The following is a 22,153-nucleotide window of genomic DNA, read 5'->3' as shown; positions in this document are numbered from 1 at the left end:
GCAAATGCCTTTTACAGAACATTTTCTCTAGGATTATCGGTTTGTCACTGAAACTCAATTAACTTTAATACCATAATACATTTTACATGGTTATTCACAAGCACAGAAAAAATGGTTCTCATGCTACAGGTACTGTACTGTCTACGTTAGCAGAAAACACAGTGTCAACACTGACAGTTTCGCCATTATTTTTCTTCTACATTAAAGTCCTACAACTTTAAAGTTTAAACAACCACAACGACTAAAAAATGGACAACCCTGGCATTCTGGCCTCATTAACTGCCAAAGATTTATTTTAAGATGCATCATGCATATAATCCTTTATTTGCATTTCTGAAAACAAAATATGCAAGTTATCCTGCGTTATCACAAGCTTTGCTGGAAACAAATTTAGAATTTATAGCTCATTTTGGCATATGGGCTAACCTGGTCAAGTAGGTAATTAATATACCTTTAAAAAGGCTTTATTAATTTTTAATGAAGCCAGAAAAGTGATGTTAAAACATTTGTGGCAATAGGTAATAGCTACAATATGGACTCTGCCAGAGGAAGATCTCTGACTAGAAACAAAATTTAACACGCCAAGATGTAGGAACAGGGGGTCGAGAAAGAATCCAACTGCTTGCTTGTGGTCCTTAAGTCCATTCTCCTTTAGAAGTCCCAAGGGTATTTTTTTCCAGGAATAAGAAAATCTGAATCACTAACAAGAGGGATCACTGGCAGTGGCTACTAGTATTAAAAGCAACATCATTAACAGACACAGTTGTAAAAATCTCAAGGGCTTACCCAACCAAGTGGCACAGATGCCAAAGCCAATTAGGGTGTGTAGGAATGACTGGCTCTGCAGTTTAGCCTTCTGGTGAATCCCAAAGAAAATGGAGGAAAAGCAAGAGCCCACAGGTTCATTTCTGCCTCCCCAGGTGGATGGACAAGGAAGACGTTGTCGCAGCACAGTTTGTTAAACTAGTTGCAGCAAGATTTGCACCACTTTCACAACTTCAGATCCACCAATAAGCTTAAAAAACTGCTAATGAGGCATAAGTAAGCAACTAATAACTTGTCAGCTATAGAACTGGTCTTTCCCAGAATATGGTTTGCGAACTGAAAGCAGTCTAAATAAATCACTCTCAAACCCACACATCTCAATTCAACAGATGGTACATAATCAGACTATTAGGGGGTATGGTATCAGACCCCCCTCCTAAGTTGCTGATATATGAAACCACAGCTATTTCTCCTCCCCCCATCTCCAAATGACGACATAGAGACAGTGGACTCCCAAGCATGTCCATTACAGTACTCCACCTCATCCCAGGGTACACAGTCCCAGACTCTCACCAGTGACTTCTGTCATGAAAGTGGCTAATAGGAACAGAATGCCTTTGATAACATTTTGGAGGTGCTTGCATATAACAGTGAAAACATAAAATAAACTCTTGCATGCTTTTGATGTTTAGGCTTGGTGCAGATATCTGCAACCAATGTCCACAACAGTACTTCTCATACTGAATACGGCCTAGGGCACCATAAAAATGGATGCTTTCAAGAAACCCAGTCTAGAGACATAGATGAACAGAGAGACATAAATGAGCAGAGATTCTTTAACACAGGCATCAGGTAGACTACGGATTACAGCCTTCTCCACTGCACAAACTGTTTGCAAAGAACAGTGTTAAAGTTGCAGCAGACACATGCAAGCAACTAAACATGGTCAACTGTGACAGCACAGTGAACAGTGCAATAAAAGCCTGAACCACGGGAGCAGCTAGAAGCCACTTGTTTAGATACTGTGAAGCTCTGCCTCCCAACAATCTCTGGTGAACTGCTATAGATATACATTTAGAAAACTCCATGACAAATGAAATAACTCTGAAGAGTCCAGAACTGTTAATGACGGACTCTTACTCAGATGCAGAGTGGCAGACTCTGGTTTCATCTTGAGGTGGCTGGCAAATTAGAGTCCAAAGAGCAATCCAGTCTACTTTTGATAGGCAAGAAAGGACTGACTGCACTATGGATCATGTCAAAGGCTTACTCTGCAATAAGGGTATTTAGACACCTTAGATCTAAAGATGGCCTGAGATAGGCCAGTACACAACTTCACTAGCTCCCACTTTAATAGTGACATTAAAAATTATAAATATTGCTTTTAAACAGCACATTGCACCAAGCATAGTAACTGTTTGCTTTAATCGTCCATACGCACATGGATATCCTATTTCCGAGTTCCACTTCTCAGTGGTAGCAACATTTTTTACTGTCTAGCTGGTGCCTTGTGGAAATTATTTTAAGTTTTCTCAAGTGTGTATGAGGCCACTCTGAAGAGCCCTAACATGCTTTTCAAACTGTATCTGAGAAATCTACACAGTTAAATCTGACAAGTAAATATTTGAACTGGTGCTGTAAGCAAAAAATGGCATGAATGAAGAATGTGCCTTACCAATCTAGACTGGAAGCACAATAATTAAATTTCTTTAATTCATTCAGTTGCTTGCTTACTCCACTTCAGGGTCAAGGGAGAGCCTAATGGCACAAGGAAGTGAACTAGTCCTGAAAGGGGAACCAACACATCACAGGAAATGCCCAAAATACAATTTATGCACATGTACTCAATTTAAAGCAGAACTAGTTCATCTACATAATGTCCAAGTTCCATTACGAATCCACAGCAGAAAGCACACAGGCATAGTTAGAAGACAGACCCTCATCATCTTCTTTCGGCTGCTCCCGTTAGGGGTCACCACACCGGATCATCTGTTTCCATTTCTTCCTGTCCTCCTCTGCATCTTGCTCCGTCACACCAACCACCTGCATGTCCACTCAAACCACATCCATAAACTTTATCTTAGGCCTTCGTCTTTTCCTGTTACCTTCATCCTTAGCATCTTTTTCTCAATATACTCAGCATCCTTCCTCAGCACATGTCCAAACCAATGTAATCTTGCCTCTCTGGCTTTGTCTCCAAACTTTCCAACCAGGGCTGACCCTCTAATATACTTATTCCTAATCTTGTCCACCCTCATCACACCCAGTGCAAATCTTAACATCTTTAACTCTGCCACGTCCAGCTCAAACTCCTGCCTTTTTGTCAATGCCACTGTCTCCACCCCATATAACATAGCTGGTCTCACTACCCTCTTGTAGACCTTCCCTTTCACTCTTGCTGGTACTAGTCTGTCACAAATCACTCCTGACACTCTTCTCCACCCTGCCTGTACTCTCTTCTTCACCTCTCTTCCATTACTCTGAACTACTGATCACAAGTATTTAAACTCATCCACCTTTGCCACCTCTACTCCTTGCATCCTCACCATTCCTCTATCCTCCCTCTCATTCGCACACATATATTCTGTCTTAGTCCTGCTGATCCTCATTCCTCTTCTTTCTAGAGCATATCTCCATCTCTCCAGGGTCTCCTCCACCTATTCCCTACTCTCACTATAGATCACAATGTCATCTGCAAACATCATAGTCCACGGGGACTCCAGTCTGATCTCATCTGTCAACCTGCCCATAACCACTGCAAATAAGAAAGGGCTCAGAGCTGATCCTTGATGTAATCCCATCTCCACCTTAAACGCATCTGTCACTCTCACCGCTGTCACACTACCCTCGTACATATCCTGTACCACTCTTACATACTTCTCAAACACTCCCGACTTCCTCATACAATACCACAACTCCTCTCTAGGCACCCTGTCATATGCTTTCTCAGTCTACAAAACCACAATGCAACTCCTGACCTTCTCTGTACTTCTCCATCAACACTCTCAGAGCAAACATTGCATCTGTAGTGCTCTTTCCCAGCATGAAACCATACTGCTGAAAACTAATCATCACCTCCCTTATTAACCTAGCTTCCACTACTCTTTCCCATAACTTCATGCTGGGACTGATCAATGTAATCCTGTGTTTCAAAATTCATATAGAATAATCATTACACTTTGTTCTCTTCAGACTTATGATCTCAGTCGTACTATTAGCTTAATCTAGAGAGAATGGTTGTTTGGTAGTGTGCATGTGTGTGGTACTGAAGAACTGCATCAGGGCTTACCCCCAAAGGTAAGAACAATGGCTCTAAGTGATGGTCACTCAACGTAACACCCCAACCTCAAGTGCAAAAAAAGGGAGACAGGGTCAATGCAGATGTGGATTTTGTTACTCGAGACCATAGTTGTCTTCAGATTCTCAACTTAACCTTAGTTCCATTTTCAATGCATTAATAAAAAAAAATGGTACTTCTCCACTATAAGATGCAATACAACTGTATGCATCACACACACAATACATTTCAGACAAAACGGTCTGAATTTTGAAAAAAATCACCACTTGTCAAAGCACTAAAAGGGATAGGAAAGCATGTCTACTCTAGATGCTAGTGATTCACTTAGGAGTCGCAAGCTACACCCCCCCCCCACTTCTCCCTTTGGAGGAATTGAATTTCAGTGCCTCCGAGCTACTTTCCTAGTTATGGCCAATTTCCTGCAAGGACAGAACTGAAATTCTGTACAACACAGAACCAACGTCCAACCACAGTATGTTGTTCCAAGTTCCTGCTACTAGAACAAAATCTCCACCGATTCTAAAGACAACCACAAAGCATTCTACAGCTATGTCAAGAATCTCAATGGCAACACTCAGATCTGCTCCGAGTTACAGCACTTCTTCGTTCGGCTTTTCCCGGTTAGGGGTCATCACAGCGGATCACTGTCCACTCATGATTGGCAGTGGAGTTTTATGGTGTCTAGTTGCCAGCCCGGTGCCCAACCTTCCACAGAAGGCACACACACGCACGCATACATGCCTATGGCCAATTTAGTGTGTCCAATCCACCTACAGCATGCCTTTGGGATGTGGGAGGAAACCAGAGGAAACCCACGCGACCACAGGAAGGACATGCAGACTCCGCACAGAAGGCACCCCAGCGAAATATACAGTTGAAGGTCTGAGGAAGCTATCTCTAGCAAAAGCGCTTACCGTTTTTATGTCACTCAAATAAATGAACTGTGAGTTGTGAATTTTACACAAACTGGACTTGTTACTATAAATCCTTCTGTTTGAAGAATATATGCTGTTCAAAGTTTTCAGACAAAAGGCCTGGTTGCCTCATTGTAATCCTGAGTCTTGGTTTGATTTTCTTGCTGAATTTTATTAATGAGGCATTTACCCCGTGGAGTATAGTCCATGTTGTTGTTTACTAAATATACAGTGCCAACTGATATTGCCAACATCTTGGCAGATAGATTCAGTGCTAACTTTACCCCCCTCACCCTCTAAAGGGCCCATCTCTATACCGGAAGAATGCAAAGTTCCTGTAATCACAGCTGCACAGGTAAAAACCACACTCTCCAAAGCCAAGAACACAGCATCCATGGGACCTGACAACATTCCAGGCTGCGTTCTACACGGACTACAGAATGAACTGGCACCCCACCTAAGTACAATGTTCAATCATAGCCTCACCTCAGGCTTTGTACCCATTGAATGGCGCACAGCGACTTATCCCACTTCACAAAGGGGATCCACCACAGACCCCAGGAACTACCACCCCATTAACCTGATAAGCCTGGTTTGCAAGGCCATGGAACATATCATCATGGAACTTATAAACAAACAAAGACATTGGTAATCTCCAAACTCTGGATCCCACCCAGTTCGGGGTTGTAAAAGGCAGATCAGGTCTCCTAACCTGACAGACATCTTTAAAGCAGTCACCAAAGCCGTAGACGACAGTAAGGTGGTTCACACAGCCTATCTAGATCTCGCCAAGGCTTTCAACACCATCTCCCACTCTGGAATTATAAACTCACTAAACTAGGTATAAATCCCCATGTCACAAGGTGGATTGCCAACTGGCTCACTGATAGAACCCACACTGTGAAAGTAGCAGACTCCAAATCCGACTTCAGACCAGTGGCAAGTGGAGTACCACAAGGTTCAGTCCTGGGTCCTCTCCGGTTTGGTATTTACTTCTCTGAAGTACAGGCTAACACAGAAGGTCTTTGGCTAACAAAGTTCACAGATGACTGCAAACTAGGAGCCATAAATCGAAACTCCTAACGATGTGGACATCCTACAAAAGGGCCTCACTGAGACAGATGCCTGGTGTCAAAGCCATGGCCTCAAGCTCAATGTCAGAACGTGCATAGTCATCCCCTTTGGTAAAAACTCTGCACCCATGAACTATCACATAGGCAGTGTGATAAGAGACCTTGGGACACAGGTGGACAGTAGTCTCTCCTTTGAGAGATCACATTGCCACAGTAGTCAGGAAATCATCCTACGTGGCACACATCACAAAAGGTTTCTCATCCAGGAAGGAAGAAAAAAAAAAAAAAAAAAAAAAAAAAAAGAGAGAGGTCACTGTTCCCCTCTACTCATCACTCATTAGACCCATTATAGAGTACAATGCCCCCTTTTGGTATGTATCTCGCAAGACATCAACAACTGGAAAGGCCGCAGAAATACCTCACAAAGAGGATCACCGGCCTCAAACAGATGCCCAATGCATACCGTCTCAAAAATCTCCAGCTTTACTCAGTCGCATACCGCCTACTCAGAGGCAATCTCTGCCTAACATACAAAGCTTTGTCAAACCCAGAGATGTTTGACATGCTCCACATAAAGAAATCCCAATCTAGTCTTCTGGACAATGTGATAAAGACACACTGAAAAGTCCAAAAAATACCTTGATGACCAGACACAGAATATCATTCTGCAGCCTGATACTGGATAACAAGTACAGGGTGTGTCCCCTTAACCTCATCTATAATACCCCTATAAACTGTTTCCTTTGGAAGAAGTCTCCAACGTTTTTTTTTTGCTCATTGAAACTGCCCTTGCGAGCCATTTTAAGCCTAGCCAATTATCCCTTGTGAGACTCAAACCCTGCACCTTGTGTTTCTAAGGCAAACACCTTAACCATTAGGCCACCCTCCTGAAAATTACTAAATATGAAAGATATTTCACTACGTAATACCAAATCAGGTTTTTTTTATACAGTGGCACAATTGTTTCTCTGGGACCATATGAATATTCCCTTTAGGTTTTGCGACAGTCCATCTAATACACCTTCCAAACCACAGCACAAGTCTGCTCAAACAAGAGTTATCTCATGCTCCAGTCTAACACATCAGCATTTATTTTAGTATACAACCAAAGTTCACAATATTCTCCACAAACATGAACATGTTATCAGAGCATCAAAAAAGTAGAGAGTGTGCAGACCATTCTGCAGCAACACTGTCAGCAGTAAGGATTAAACAAGTACTAAAGATGAGAGGAAAAAGGAGGTTAACTTTAATTTGAAAACTAAAATAAATAAAAACCACTAAATGCCAGCAGTTGAAGTTATTTATGATGCTTGGTCGCCTGTGACTATTAGCTATTTATTTTTAGTAACAATGTCATTGTAGCAAGGTAATCAGAAACGTTTATATTCCACGTTTAGTTATTTTTCTGTAAATATCTTACCTATGATTATTACATTTTTTTTTACTTAATTTTCATTGTGTTCGGCTATGTACTTTTATTCTGAATTTGCAGTATCTATATTATTTATCAACCATTAAACTCTTGATGCTGGTATGTATTATAAAAGTATATTTATGTGGAAAACAGCAACCATTATTTACACTTTGGGTAGCAAAGTGTAAGATACACAACACCTACAATATCACTTTTCAAATACCAGTGAGAAATATTAATTGGTGATAAACAGCAACAGGCAATGGGCAATATCTGACTCAGACTGATGCCAGAACTACCATGACAAGAAAAAAGCTGAGAGTAATTGGAGAAAACTGCCAGCTTTCCATAGGTTTGAGTGTGTGAGAAAATAATGGTGTGTGTAAAAGGCAGTTATGGTGGATAGTGTGCATAAAGAGACATCAGTTCATAGAGAGAGCAGTATGGCTGTAAGTGAACAGTGTAAAACTTAAAATTTGGGGGAAGGGGTGGAAACCCATACCCAGGACAGCAGTGCATATTTCCTCTATGCTTTCAGAGCCAGGTTGTACTTGTCAACTAGTTACTGAAACGGGTGGTGTGTGTGCGTTTTGTTAGAAGCCCACCCTTTGCAGATACACTGGTGCCAACCCATCCTTCATCTTGGGTGGCAGTGATGCTAGCCAGCCTTAACATCTGGTGTTAGGTGCTACTTCTCTATCATAAATTAATTATAGCTTGAAATAAGTTCTAGGGAACCAGAAATGATAAAATCATTGCCAACAAGTTAACATGACCCAAACAAGCATATGGAATAATATCATGGAAGCCTTACAAAAGAACTATTATCTGACTTCTGTTAATCTAAAGAGAGGTTATCAACTTGTGGAGTGCTACAGTCATCCTGGTTTGACCTGGTATAATTTTGCTAAACTAACCTATAGGTTTTGCTATGGCTCAATTATGGTAAATGTTTGGTACGTTTACATTCTGGGCCAAGACTGAAATTGATCCACTGGGATCAGTGCTTTAACCCAGTTACCAAAATGAATTAAATAATGAATCAATAATAAATACATACAACTTATGAGTAAGCATCTGTGGATGTGAAAGTTTAAGTTACGAATAAAAATTAAGCTAAACTATCTGAATTTGTACAATATCTCTGATATTTAAGAGGATGTTGCATTCAAGACTTAAGGCACATATAGCCTTACTCATTCCCCAGATGTAGTTGCCTCTATCAAATAATTACAGAAGAAGGACTGGACAAACTGTAGGAGATTATACAGGAACCAGAGATGTACTAACTAGTTCTCCAGGAGACTGATGCTTGGAAGAGATAACCCAGACTCTATCAAAAGCAAGCACCAATTTAAATATACAAGAACATTTCTTTTGTTATGGAAGAAGACTGTTTTGATATATTGGCAGGCTAGAACGGCATTACTGCCCATATCTGAAATACCCGTATATTAATCTATTCAAATATTTTTGTCACACAGAAGTAAACCAGGCCCTCGCTTACTTCTGAAGATAAAACAGAACACACCAATCCCATTAGCTTTCAATAAATTACTAAAAATAAAAAGTTAAAGTTAAAAACAAGAAAAGAAAAACAGCTCAACATTACCAGAAAAGATATGCACACAAACAGAACAGAAAAAAAAGCACATTCTTATTATTTACATACAGTGATGAGAACAGGCAGACATTTTAGTAGTTTAAAAAGAACCACCACCCTGAAGTAATACAGGAAGAACAAAGCTGGGGGGTGAATAATTGTGAGAAACACTTTATTCAAGCCTATGGTTGGAAATATATGGCATAATCAAGAAGCTGCATGACCAACGCAAAGAGGAAATTCAAGAATGCATGAAATGGACTGACAGCATAGCTCTCAATCTCTTAGTACAAAAAATCTGAAGACAGCCAAAAGTAATGTGGGGACAAGGCCCCAAAAATAGGAACACATTTTAAATATTGCTCTTATAAAATTTGAGAGTTGCTAAAATAAAAGGCCTTGTGTTACCATGCATTTTCTGAAGGATATGAAGCCTGAAAATCACATACCCATCATTTAGTGACTTCAGTCCTCACCAATTTGCCACAAAAATCCAGAAAAATCACAAATTTGATGAACAGAGCAAAACTATGAGGCAAAAATCTGGACAGTTGAAAGGTACGTGTCAGCACTCAGCTGGAACACATTTCATTTCAACAAATGTAAACTGTGCATCTTTAATAAAAAATCTTTACCACTAACATAGTACCCCTGGCTTAGTAAAACCCTGCTAGTTTTAGTGGAATGAATATCCACTAACAATATAGTCAGCTTTAGGTACTTGCAGTACCAGTGGCTGCAAGGGGGCCCCTTAATCATCCTAGACTGTGTGGACCCCCCATAAAAGCTGCTGCTGGTTGGGGCAAAATGAGGAGAAAATATATTAATTTCCTGATTAGCCTAACAGGTTCACGTCATAGACCTGTTCAGGTTAAAGAGAATAAAGTTGATAATGAACATAAGCAAGGTAAGCACTAGAGTCTAGAAGCCCAAAGTGACCAATCTCAGTGCAAACCTTGGATTTTAAGACAAGATGATGCTTCCAATCTTCAGGGATGGTTTTCCCTTTCAGGGGCATGTATAAAACAATGGCAGAACACCAGATACTACAACTTTAAACTTCTGTGCAGAAGAATTCAGTACAATACCAACAAAGGCTCAAAATAGGGAACAGGTTTCAAATACTACTCTTATTCAGTTAAAAAGTTAATAATTAATACTTTTTGCATCAACATGCATTTTTAAAACTCTGGAGTCTGGATTTACTGACTGCCTGTAATCCTGAATGATTGACAAGCTGATCAAACTTTTTACAAAGGATAGAGCAAAATTATGAAAACCGGGGAAGGTCTGTGAAATCAAGAGACAGTGACAGGTTTGCATTACGCTCAATGAGGTAAATAAACGTGACTTATTCCTGCTGCTGTTTGATGACAGCTAAAGGCAGTCATTGATCAAGTGTGGCATTACCAGCGTTGTACAATGCATTGTTAATTGCTGAAATAAGTAGAAATCTAGTGTTACTATGGCATATGAATGTGTCCATCCGTGTAAAAAAAAAAAAAAAAAAATTCAGTGTTTTTTTTTATCTGTGCACGCATACAATGCCAGGACACACACATTATTCTCCTGGGTATCAGTGAAAAATGTAGATATGCAATTATATTTCAAAACTAATGCACAAAGTATTTCACAGAACATTCAGACACTTAGATCTTCTAAGAGTCTGGGGGCTCTACTCTCCAAACTGTATTACTGGATACAGGGGGCTCCCTTAATCATTCTGAATTGTGTAAGGACCCCACAAAAGTTGTTCAGGTTTGGGAAAAATGAGAAGGAAAATATGTATTTACTTTCTTATTATACTTCTTAACCTGAACAAGGCTGCGATAGGTTCGGATAAAGCCAATGGCCTCTGCTCTCAACTGCATCCGTTCTAAAACCAGCCCTGCATGGATATGTGTATGTACAGAAAGCTGATGTAGGTTGTTTGTGTGTGTGTGTGTTGGGGGGGGGGGGTTGTACGTTTATTACTTCTTTAATTTTCATCACAGTCAAACCTTAAGAGGTGTGCACATGAGGTTATTGTAGCTTGTGTTTGGGCTGAGGACAGTATGGTCACAGTTTCTTTTGTCAAAGACCTCAGAGGTGTACAAAGAAGGTTACTATAGCTTATGTAGTGACAGTGTACTGTCTAGGACCAACAACATGGAATACATCACTGTAATCATTTCTTTTTCACTTCTCAAAATCGCACTTCATGCATATATACATGTAGTTGCCTTTTGACAGTTTGGGTTGGGGAGTGAGGAAGCATACTATGTATATGTCAGCAGTCACTTGAAATACATGACTGCGGCAATCAGAACCTCTGCTTCCATCCCAGTCTACAACCAGACAAATGCACAGGCATTCTTTTTGTGGGGGCCAGGGAAGCAGGCAGTTCCCAGATAGGACCTGTGTATCTAGACAACTGGCTTGTTAGTTTATTGTGAGCTCCTATTTTGTCATACTTAAACATTAAGCCTTGGGCACAACTATGTCTTCCTTTAAAGAAAATAAATATATACACACACACACACGACTGAATTTTTCAGTACTAGTGTTTTTTTTGTTTAGGTCACTACTGGATTAAAAGGTGGAAAAATGCTCCAAAATATATCTTGGAACATCTACAGACCTTATGACTTCTTGGGCTCTGGCTTATTTGAGTTATTTCCTACAGGATAAAAAACAAACACTGCGTTCTTTACTGTTCCCGACAGTTCACTCAGTATAGCCACTCAATTAAATCCATGAAATTGCGTATATTCTCAAAGGCCCATTCACAAATGAAGATTAATAACTCACTTTAATGAGCAAAAATTTAATTTTATATACACACACACACACACACACACACACACACACACACACACACACACACACACACACACACACACACACACACACACACAAAGGTGCTTTCATCTCAGTAGTTTGAAACTTACTACACATTTCACAGGAAGTTTTACAGCAAAGAATCACATGACCACCTTCTGCAATCACATGACTTCCCCCAGACAACCCCCCCCCAGCACTTGGTGTTCCCAGGCGGTTGTCCATCCTAGTACTAACAAAGGCCAACCCTGCTTAGCTTCCAAAAAAAAAAAACCCTCCTGTTTCATATAATGCGATATCTAATGTGAACTAGTGTTTGTTACATATTTTGACACCTATAAAATACATATAACCCACAGAAAAAAAATTATATATTTACTATAGGATTACTGTACTTAGCCAGAAAAACTAGCAGAACAGCAACACAATTTTTTTTCTTAATCATAACTTCTGTTCAAGCCATCATTGGACGAAAAGGCTGTATAAAAAGAAAAAAAAAGTTAAAATGTACTTTAGTACATATAGGAAGTTATGGCTTCTTGAAAAGGCTGAAGAGTAACGGAAACTGTGAGAAAAGGAGGGAGAGAGTAATGTGCATGGTACAGGGAGCCCAAAATGGGGAGGAAACAGTGAAAGACTGGAGGATATTGTGTGTTGGGTGCATGTACAGTGGATATTAAAAGTGTACACACACCCCTGTTAAAATGCCATGTTTTTGTGATATAAAAAAGGAGACCACAATAAATCATTTCAAAACATTTCCCACTTTTAATGTGACCTAGAACATGTACGATTCAATTGAAAAACAAGTCTGTTAGGGGAAAAAAATATAAAAATGTTTGTATCTTTCAGCTTTTCCCTGTTAGGGGTCACCACAGCAGAACTCCGGTCCACTAATGACTGGTAGTTGATTTTTACGTGCCAAGTTACCAGCCCTGATGCACAACCTTCAACGAAGGTATGCACATTCACGCACGTCTCCAAGCAGAAGACGCTCTAGCTGAGAATCGAAACCGGACAGCATCTTACTATGAGGCGACAACGCTACCGCAGCATCACCACCGCGGATGGAAAAAAAATAAAAAACGTATAAATCAGCTGGTTGTCCTTAACCCTTAAATTAATACTTTGTTGAAGCATCTTTTGATTTAATTACAACACTCAGTTTTCTTGGGTACACACCTGACAGCAATTAAGGAGACTCTGTTTAACCCCAAATAAAGTTCAGCTGCCCTAGTAGGATTTTCCTGACATTTACTCAGTTGCCTGCTACAGCAAAAGCCATGGTTCAGACAGCTTACAAAGCATCAGAGATCTTATTGTTGAAAGGTATTAGTCAGGAGAAGGGTAGAAAAAAAAAATTTCCACAGTATTGGATATACCATGGAATACAGTGAAGGCAGTCATCAAAAAGTGGAGACAATATGGGACAACAGTGACATTGCAAGAACTGGACGTCCCTCCAAAATTGAGAAGAAGACGAGACGAAAACTGATCAGGAGGGCTGCCAAGTCACCTACAGTAGCACTGAAGGAGCTGCAGGAATTTCTGGCAAGTACTGGTTGTGTACTACATGTGACAACAACCTCCCGTATTCTCCCATGTTTGGGCTATGGGGTAGGGTTGCAAGATGGAAGCCTTTTCTTAAGCAAAAAAAACACCTAGGACCGGCTAAAATTTGCAAAACAATACATCAAGTCTCCCAAAAGCATGTGGGAAAATGTATTATGGTCTGATGAAACCAATGTTGAACTTTTTGGCCACAATTCCAAAAGGTATGTTTGGCGCAAAAACAACACTTTGCATCAACAAAAGAACACCACCCCCACAATGAAGCATGGTGGTGGCAGTATCATGCTTTGGGGTTGCTTTTCTTCAGCTGGAACTGAGGCTTTAGTCAGGATGGAGGGAATTATGAATGGTTCCAAATACCAGTCACTTCTGGCCCAAAACCTTCAGGCATCTGCTAGAAAGCTGAAGATGAAGAATTTCACCTTTCAACATGACAATGACCCCAAGCATACATCCAAATCAACAAAAGAATGGCTTCACCAGAAGAAAAAATTAAGTTTTGGAATGGGCCAGCCAGAGCCAAGACCTAAATCCAATATAAAACCTGCGGGGTGACCTGAAGAGGGCTGTGCACAAGAGATGGCCTTACAACCTGACAGATTTGGAGCACTTTTGCAAGGAATAGTAGGTAAATATTGCCACATCAACATAAATTTTGAGGGGGGGGGGGACGTCCAGTTCTTTGCAATGCCACTGTTGTCCCATGTTTTCTCCACTTTTTGTTGACTTTTTGTCACTGTGTTCCATGGTAAATACAATGCTGTGGAAATTTTTTTGTACTCTTCTCCTGACTGACCTTTCAACAGTGAGATCCCTTTGATGCGCTCTGTGAACTATGCCTTTTGCTGTAGCAGGCAAATGTGCAAGTGTCAGGAAACTCCTACTAGGACAGTTGAACTTTATTTGGGGTTAATCAGAGTCTCTTTAATTGACGGAAGGTGTGTACCCAAGATGACTGAATGCTGTAATTAAATCAAAAGGTGCGTCAAAGTATCAGTGTGTGCACACACAATAAATTATTAGGTCAAGGGTCTGCACACTTATGCAACCAGCATATTATACATTTTTATTTTTTTTTTATTTTTCCCCCCTAACAGATTTGTTTTTTAATTTAATTGTACAGATTACAAGTCACATTAAAGGTGGGAAAAGTTTTGAAATGATTTATTGCGGTCTCATTTTTTTATATCACAAAAACCTGCCATTTTAACAGGGGTGTGTAAATTTTTTATATCCACTGTATATGCGTGTGTGCGCGTGTATATGCATGTGTATACGTGTGTAGGTGTATGTATATGTTGAGAGGGTGAAACAATAGACCTAAAACACCATTTCACCAAAGTCCAGACCTGTACATATAACTGCTGCAACTAAATCCAGTAACTGTAAACACCCCTTTGTGAGATGGGCCAACATAATCCCGTTGTAATGTACGAGCACTGAGGCTACATGGCAGTTTGAGCTTACTACTCATTAAATCTTGCAGCTCGAAGTAAAAGGTTGCTTAGGAGGGGTGGCAATGACAGGTGATACACTGACTGGAAGTGACTAGGGGCCCCAAACTTGACATCTGCTGGGAGCCCAAAAATGTTAACACCAGCCCTGATTAGCATGTGTATATTAGGAAACCCCACATTTTTAGCTCATAAGTTGTTTGCTGTTACAGATCTCAGTAAAGCAGGTTACCCGACGAAATATGGGTACCGTTTTAGGTAAAAGGGCACACTAACACCAGCATACTTTAAAAGAACTTTTAATACCACACTCTGCCCACTGTATCATACAAAATGTGACACCTTCAGAGGCAGAATATACTACCCAGTTTTTAAACCCGCCTTTGTAGGAATCAGCTGCTACACTGAATCATCCACTAACATGCAGCTGATGGGTATGGAAAATCATGCAAGCCAAATGTGCATGTGACAGTTAACATTTCTTTTACCATTTTTACCTATTTGTACTTTTGCATTACCCTTTCCAAAGCAAACAATAAAAACAGAAACACACAAAAATGTAAGAAGCTATTTTGACAACATAAAGAAGCAGAGATCATAAGCCCCATGATCACTGTACTTTCAAAACAGGACATGGTGGTATCCTTAAAACCTCAGTGTGTACAGTCGCAATTAGAATTTCTGGGAGATAACCAACATGTACTTTTAACGCAATATAATGTCTATTATGAGAGCACTGTCGTCAAGAATGATGCTCGAGGACATACCACCAGACTAAATTTGAAAAGATTAAAATGCTGTTCGAGACCTTCTCAATTATCAAAACACAGATTCACTTTCTGTATGAAACCTAAAACACATAATGTGAGATCTTTTCTGAGTTAAACAGTGCTGTCTTCCAATACAAATGCACCAAGAATTTCAATACTATGCAAAGCCTGTTACAATTTTTATTTAATCAGCATGCATCCCCTGTCTTTTAAAAACCGTAACCAATTAAATTAGCAGGAATACATTTTACTCATTCAGCATACAAGTCAAAAGGATGTATCAACACCAAGCAACGAGCAGGGAATCAACAGAGATGCTCTAACTCCACCCACTCCAGTGAAAACTGCAAGATCGTGAAGACAGCGTGAGCAGCAAACATGAATAAAGTACCGGTAAACCATGAGTAACTAATTACAGTCCATTCTTCCTGTTCCCCTCACATATAATTGCTTTCCTTCTGCATGTTCTCACCTGTGCCACTGTCCTGTTCCTCAACATGTTTACCCGATACAGGTGCCATTTCATTTACTGTTAAGCCCGTTTTAATTCAGCAATAGCTATTCCTTCTGTATGCTAATAAAATAGACCTCCACAAAATCTGTCACAACAATTCCGCGCCAAATCAACCGGAAGTCATCTGCCGGAAAATGCTGGATTTTTTTTTCTGACAGGTTGTAGCCAATCAGACCACGTCAGTGGCGTCCGTCTCCAATGTTACAATGTGAAGGGTTATAGGGAGGAGTTTTAGTTAGTGCTGAAGTTGTGGGATTGTCTCAGTAGCGGCTGTACTTAGTCTGTATCTGTTGAGTTCTTAATTGCAGCGTAAAACGTTTTGTGTTGTTCGATAAATGCAAGTCTTAGATGTTTAGATTTTCGCCTCATATTTTTGGTTTGTTCACATACATCAACTTCTTTGCTCAAGAATTCTAGACTAAGCCAAGAATGATGGGGGTATAATGTGTCAAAATCAGTAACGGATTTTAAATATTATAAACTTGGATATTTGCTTGAGTAACAGGATGGCCAAAGTGGGACATTTTTGGTACAAACATCAGATTTTACAGGCCGACAAATACCCACGGTCAGTACAAAGGATAGAACTTAACTTTTTTGCCTAAATAAAAGCTTATTCTTGTCGCATTTTAGCTGCTTATTCTGTTTCTTATAACATTTAGGTATTTTAGCTACAGAATAACTGTTTTATGCAACTATTACATAAAATATAGGAAATAAATGTGTCCTAAAATTTCAGGACATTTGCCATTTTTACAATTTTTTGTCAGGACACAACTGCCCAAAGAGGGACTGTCCCTCGCAAAGTGGGACAGGTGGTAACCCTATTTTGCATTCATATGCATTTTCTGAAGGCTGTGGAGTCTGAAACATCAAATGCTTGTCATTATTTACTGACTGAGGTCTGAAATCCGGAATGAGTTGCTGAACAGCTACAAAGTTTGCGAGAAACAGGTTCATATGTAGGTACTAGGGCAATTCTCCATGCGGGCCATTTTAAGCCTAGCTACATTTCCCACGCCTTTGGTATTTCGATTACCGTTACCTCTTCATGGACTAGATTTATATTATACATAGTAAAAATAACTGGGTTGATACCATAGATATATATAAGGGCCCCAAGAGTAGCATACGTCATTTAGTAGCTGCTTCTGTTTATCAGTAGCATTGGTCCAACCATGGGGTAAATTTCCTGTTAACCAGACATAGCTTCAAGTTACGTTTAGATATGGACAAGGATAAGCTTTGATTTACATGGATGGGCAGTCTGTTCCAGACAGTGGTGTCCTCTGCAAGATATACCTGTCTCTAAAGACCATTGTGTTGATGTTGCAGAGGGGAGATTTAGATCATTGGACTGAGTATTTCCAATGCCATTTGGTTTGCTGATGTGCAGTAGATCCATCAGGGCTGGGTCAGAGGATGCCTTGTATGCTAGGCACAGGTCACGACTTAGCAGTCTGTAAGCGACCAGGTATAGTGATAGGGCTTTGAAACATTCCATGATGTCAGATTGTTTAAACAAACTATCCTTTTTGAAAAGGGCATTCCCACTGTTGTATTTGTTCAGACAGATAGAGGCATGAGGGGACATTCTACTCAATAATTGACTCAATGAGGGCTGAATAAAGGGGGGCAATGACATCCCTGGACCTAGAAGCAATCCTTTTGTTAATAAGCTGTACACTATATGAGGATTTCCTAACCACTGTGGATACATGTTGGTTAAAAGTTAGGTTGCTGTCCACATAAATTCCTAAATCCCAAACAACCAGGTCACCTCTTAGGGGTGTGTTCTCCATGTGATAGTTCCTGGGGGGGGGGGGGGGATAGAGGACTTACAGGCTAATATAATACATTTTTTGGCATTTAGCTTTAGCTCGTGATTCTGGCAGCAGTTGTGTGTCTGGGACAATTCTTTCTGCAGGAGGGCTAAGTCATTTGGAGATTCTGTAATTGTACCCAGCTTCCAGTTATCTGCAAACTGAGTCAGCTAGAGTCCTTTAGAATTGACTTTAGCTTCAGAGACATAGATGCCATACAGGAGTGGTCCTAGTACCAAGGGGGGGGGGTCCAAAAATATGAGGGACATGTCTAGACATTTTGTAACATTCTAGACAGTCAAGAGGTATAAATGTTTCTCATAAAATGTGTGGTTGTCTGAAAAATTATTGGGAATTAATGTCACTAAATAATAGCAGACATTTGAGTTTCAGACTTCATGTCCTTCAGAAAAATGCAAAACCTGTTATTCTAGCAACTTTCAAAGTTTATAAGACCAACAATTAAACTTTGTTCCTGATTTTAGATCTTTGTCCTCCTTTATTTTTGGCTTTGTCTAGATTTCTTATGGTAAGTGGTTGACAGGTGTGGGCAAAAGTCAGCCTGCTTTTTCAGCCTGGAGCATGCTTTTTTGCAAATTAGTTATAATTTCCTTATTACATTTTAGTATCATTTATTTACAGAAAAGACAACAGACACAGTATAAAGATTGGTGGACACATGAGGTGTACTAGTTTTGCTGTTCTTCAATCCACTGAATATCATAGCCATTTGCCTACTTAGGGTAATAAGCCTAATCCTACTTACCCACAAATGCAACATACATACTTGGAGTGTAATGACTGCAAATATGTATTTATTCTACATTAAGTCAATTTAAATAACAGTCAGAATAAACTCTTATTTCTGTTCTTAAACATTTTTGTTAAATCACAATTGCAACAGTGAGATATGTAGGTACACATACATTAGCAGAAAATAAAATATGCCATAGTGATAGTTCTCATTGTTTATATGCAGTAAACATATATTTCTTTTTAACACATCTTTCACTCCAGCTGTACATAAAATGTTCAGTTCCTGCCATCCCTTAAACTTCACTCTTCCTCCTATTGATTATTATTCTGCATGTATTGTTCCCACAAATTCCAGTTATTTCTATGCAACTTACTACATCCATTTTCTAAAGATCCCACCTGCAGTTCTACATCTCCTTCATAATATTCAGTACTTCAATTACAGTTAATTGGTTTTTTTTTGGCGAGCAATAGCATTAAACTGTGTAAGGCTTTACTATGTCTAGACAATTACAATCCTGTGTCCCGGATCAAAATAAATAATTTCTTACTCACAAACATTTGCTTCCCTAACATTTCTGACAAAGTACTCTATTGTGAGTTTTTAGTAAGTTTTTTAAAATCTGACAATTCATTATGCTCCCAAAAAAACATGTTCACAATTACCTCTCACTTTCCCATCACACTTCCAGCATTTGCTGTCTATCTGAGGAAAAATTCTATGAAGTCTGATTGGGGTATAAAAATATCCATTCAGACACATCCATGCAAAAATATTAAACCTTCTGGACTTTGATGCATACTTGGGAGCCATACAAATGTCTTCCCATTGTCCCTCTATAAATTGCCTTTCCAGTCTTTTCTAATCTCCCTTGATCGATTCTCATAGTTTTGCAATATTTTATATGCCCTACTAATTATCCCTTTTTAAACAACAGCTTCTGTTCTAGACTCAACTAAAAACTCTACAAGAGTTGATCTTTTACTTAGCACTCCCTTATCTCTTTTGCTATACTTTGATATTAATCCCTGATATGGAAGGTAGTTACTAACCTGCACTCCAAACTTCTCCTTGGCCTAATCCCACACTGTTACCTTTCCCTCTCTAATTATTTCTTCCAGTTACCTTAGTTTCTTTGCTAATTTTCTCCAGTAAATTCTAGCTCCCTCTTGCCTATTTTCTATACCCATACGTGCAGTCAGAATAAGCTGTCAATTCAGTACTAAACAAGGTAAGACATGGCAAATAACGAATCAGCAGATATGTGTAAAGGGCAGGCTTTGGAAAAGAACCAATCCAGCTAATGCAGGCACTACCTTATTGAATAAACTGAAACAACATCTCAAATAAATAATGCAATTCAACGTATCGAACAAAAACCCAATGCAAATTACCAAAAGGATCTGTGAAACAATAATCAGTAGCTCCCAGATCATGACATTCCCTTTAATCCGTCCATTGCACCAAAATGCCTCCCTTACAGATTTTGCCTTCCAAAGACTGCCTTTACACCCAGAGCCAGATCCAGCACTAGGTGACTTAGGCAGTTACCTAGGGCCCGCTGTCTGGAGGGGATGAGTGCTGTCTGGAAGGCTGCCACAACATTTAATTTTTAATTAAAAAAATTAAATTACATGCATTCTTTTTTAAGAATGCACTCTGCGTTTGTACTTACATAGATGCCTGCATGCATATCAACTTAGATTTACATTCCTGCTATTGCTTCTCTGTATGGAATTTAAATTTGCTTGCTGACAAGACATTTCTTCCTTGCTGCCTTGAGACGAGACATATGTAAGACATCACTGTGTATGTGTGTGTGTGTGTAAAATACCCCAGTTATGGAGAGCAGTTTAACTTGCTCAGACTCGAGCCCTGTACCTTGGTTGCTGGAGACAAGAGCCTAAATCCTCTACACCAACTACCAGACTGCTCATTTTCTTTGTATGCGGGTTTCAATGCCATTTCAACAAATATGAGTTCCAAGGACAGAGAATTTTATTGATCATGCTAAGTCTGTTTTCATTACGAGACTGTATTGTTTTGTTTAGCAAGTGGCTATCAGTGTTTGTGCTACAAAATTTGAAATAAAAGTTTTAAATTAAATTCAAATATCTGTAATCAATGTAGAAGTAAATAAGAAAATAGTAGGCACACTGACAGGTTTGAATAGTGTTTATGGTAACTGGGAAGAAATAATCAAGTAATGGGACACTGGAATGGTTGTGGGGGTGCTGGTATAGGGGGCGCCTACATCCATCACCCTTCCTATGGCTCCATTTGTCCATGATATGGCTCTGCTTCCACATAGAGGCATAGCTGTGACACTTCAGTCTTTTCTAACTAACACTGATGAGGAAGATAAAATGTCTGAAAAAATTAATTGAGAAAAACTGGAAACCCTCTCCTGACCAGTATGAGCAATGACTTTTGCAGGCAGGTAGGACCCTGTCTTTTTTGAGATACAGTCCTTCTTGTTCTTATGAAGAAGGGTGGGATGGATTCTTTACTGCTCTGCTCAGTCTGGTTCCACTGATGTGGTTGAAGTCTACCTGTTCTTTTACATTTAGGCCCTATCTGAGCTACTACCTCTATCTTTTAATTTTCTCCATCTGTATCTGCCCATGGTTGGAACCCAATTGTCCTAGCCAATTCCTTCCAATCTTGCACATCCTTTAAGAATTTTAATTCCTCCCCCCAAGGAAAATCCACTGGGCTATCTATACATTGTTTGCTGACATATCTTGCTGTTAAACTTCAGTAATGCAAACCTTTTTAATTTATTCAATTTTTTTTCTTTTTAATACTGGTGCAGGAATGGGCCACACTTCCAATTCTAGGCATATATTTGACATTTATAAATATTTGTTGCATTCTGTGAAGTATACTAAGAACACTGTTCTCAGCACCCCAAAAGTATCCAAAATTACCTCTTTTTTTGTAACTCACATGGGGTTAAATATATTAAGGATGCTTAAATATGCTTGGAGACTCATTTTATTAGCCCATTAATCCAAGGTCTAAAGGAAATATTTGTATATTCTTGCTTCACATTGCTCTGTCTTTTGTTTGCTTATCATGATATTTTGTCATTTTACTCATATTAATTCACAGAAAACTGCAATCATTACATATGGCTGGTTCAGTGAGCAGTACTTCCTTTGTCCTTGTTTCACTGACATTAATCAAGATTCTGATTTCTTAGCCATTTGTATTGAGTGCTCCCAAATGATCATTGCATCTTCATTTTTAGTAATTGTGGTTCACATTTCCAGTGCTTATTAATTATTTTTGTATTGCAGTGCCTGCAGTTTCTACTTTATGAGCATTACCATATTAGTAAGCCTTTTAATATGCAAAATATTAGCCATAA

At 39.4% G+C, this 22,153-nt stretch overlaps 1 protein-coding gene across 1 annotated transcript in view; it reads right to left on the bottom strand.

Annotated features, from left to right (window-relative positions):
• The window catches only part of POLA1 (DNA polymerase alpha 1, catalytic subunit), a 3,104,727-nt gene extending 3,088,389 nt beyond the window's left edge, over nt 1-16,338 (bottom strand). The window contains exon 1 of the mRNA XM_044072304.1: nt 16,159-16,338. Coding sequence (XP_043928239.1) covers nt 16,159-16,207 — 49 coding nt within the window. The 5' untranslated portion in view covers nt 16,208-16,338. The remainder of the gene's footprint in view (nt 1-16,158) is intronic.
• Nucleotides 16,339-22,153: the final 5,815 nt, after the last annotated feature.

This window comes from Protopterus annectens, chromosome 5.part0 (assembly GCF_019279795.1).
Source record: "Protopterus annectens isolate FY-2018-M chromosome 5.part0, PAN1.0, whole genome shotgun sequence".
NCBI lineage: Eukaryota > Metazoa > Chordata > Ceratodontiformes > Protopteridae > Protopterus > Protopterus annectens.
This window is presented reverse-complemented; position numbering and strand designations above follow the sequence as displayed.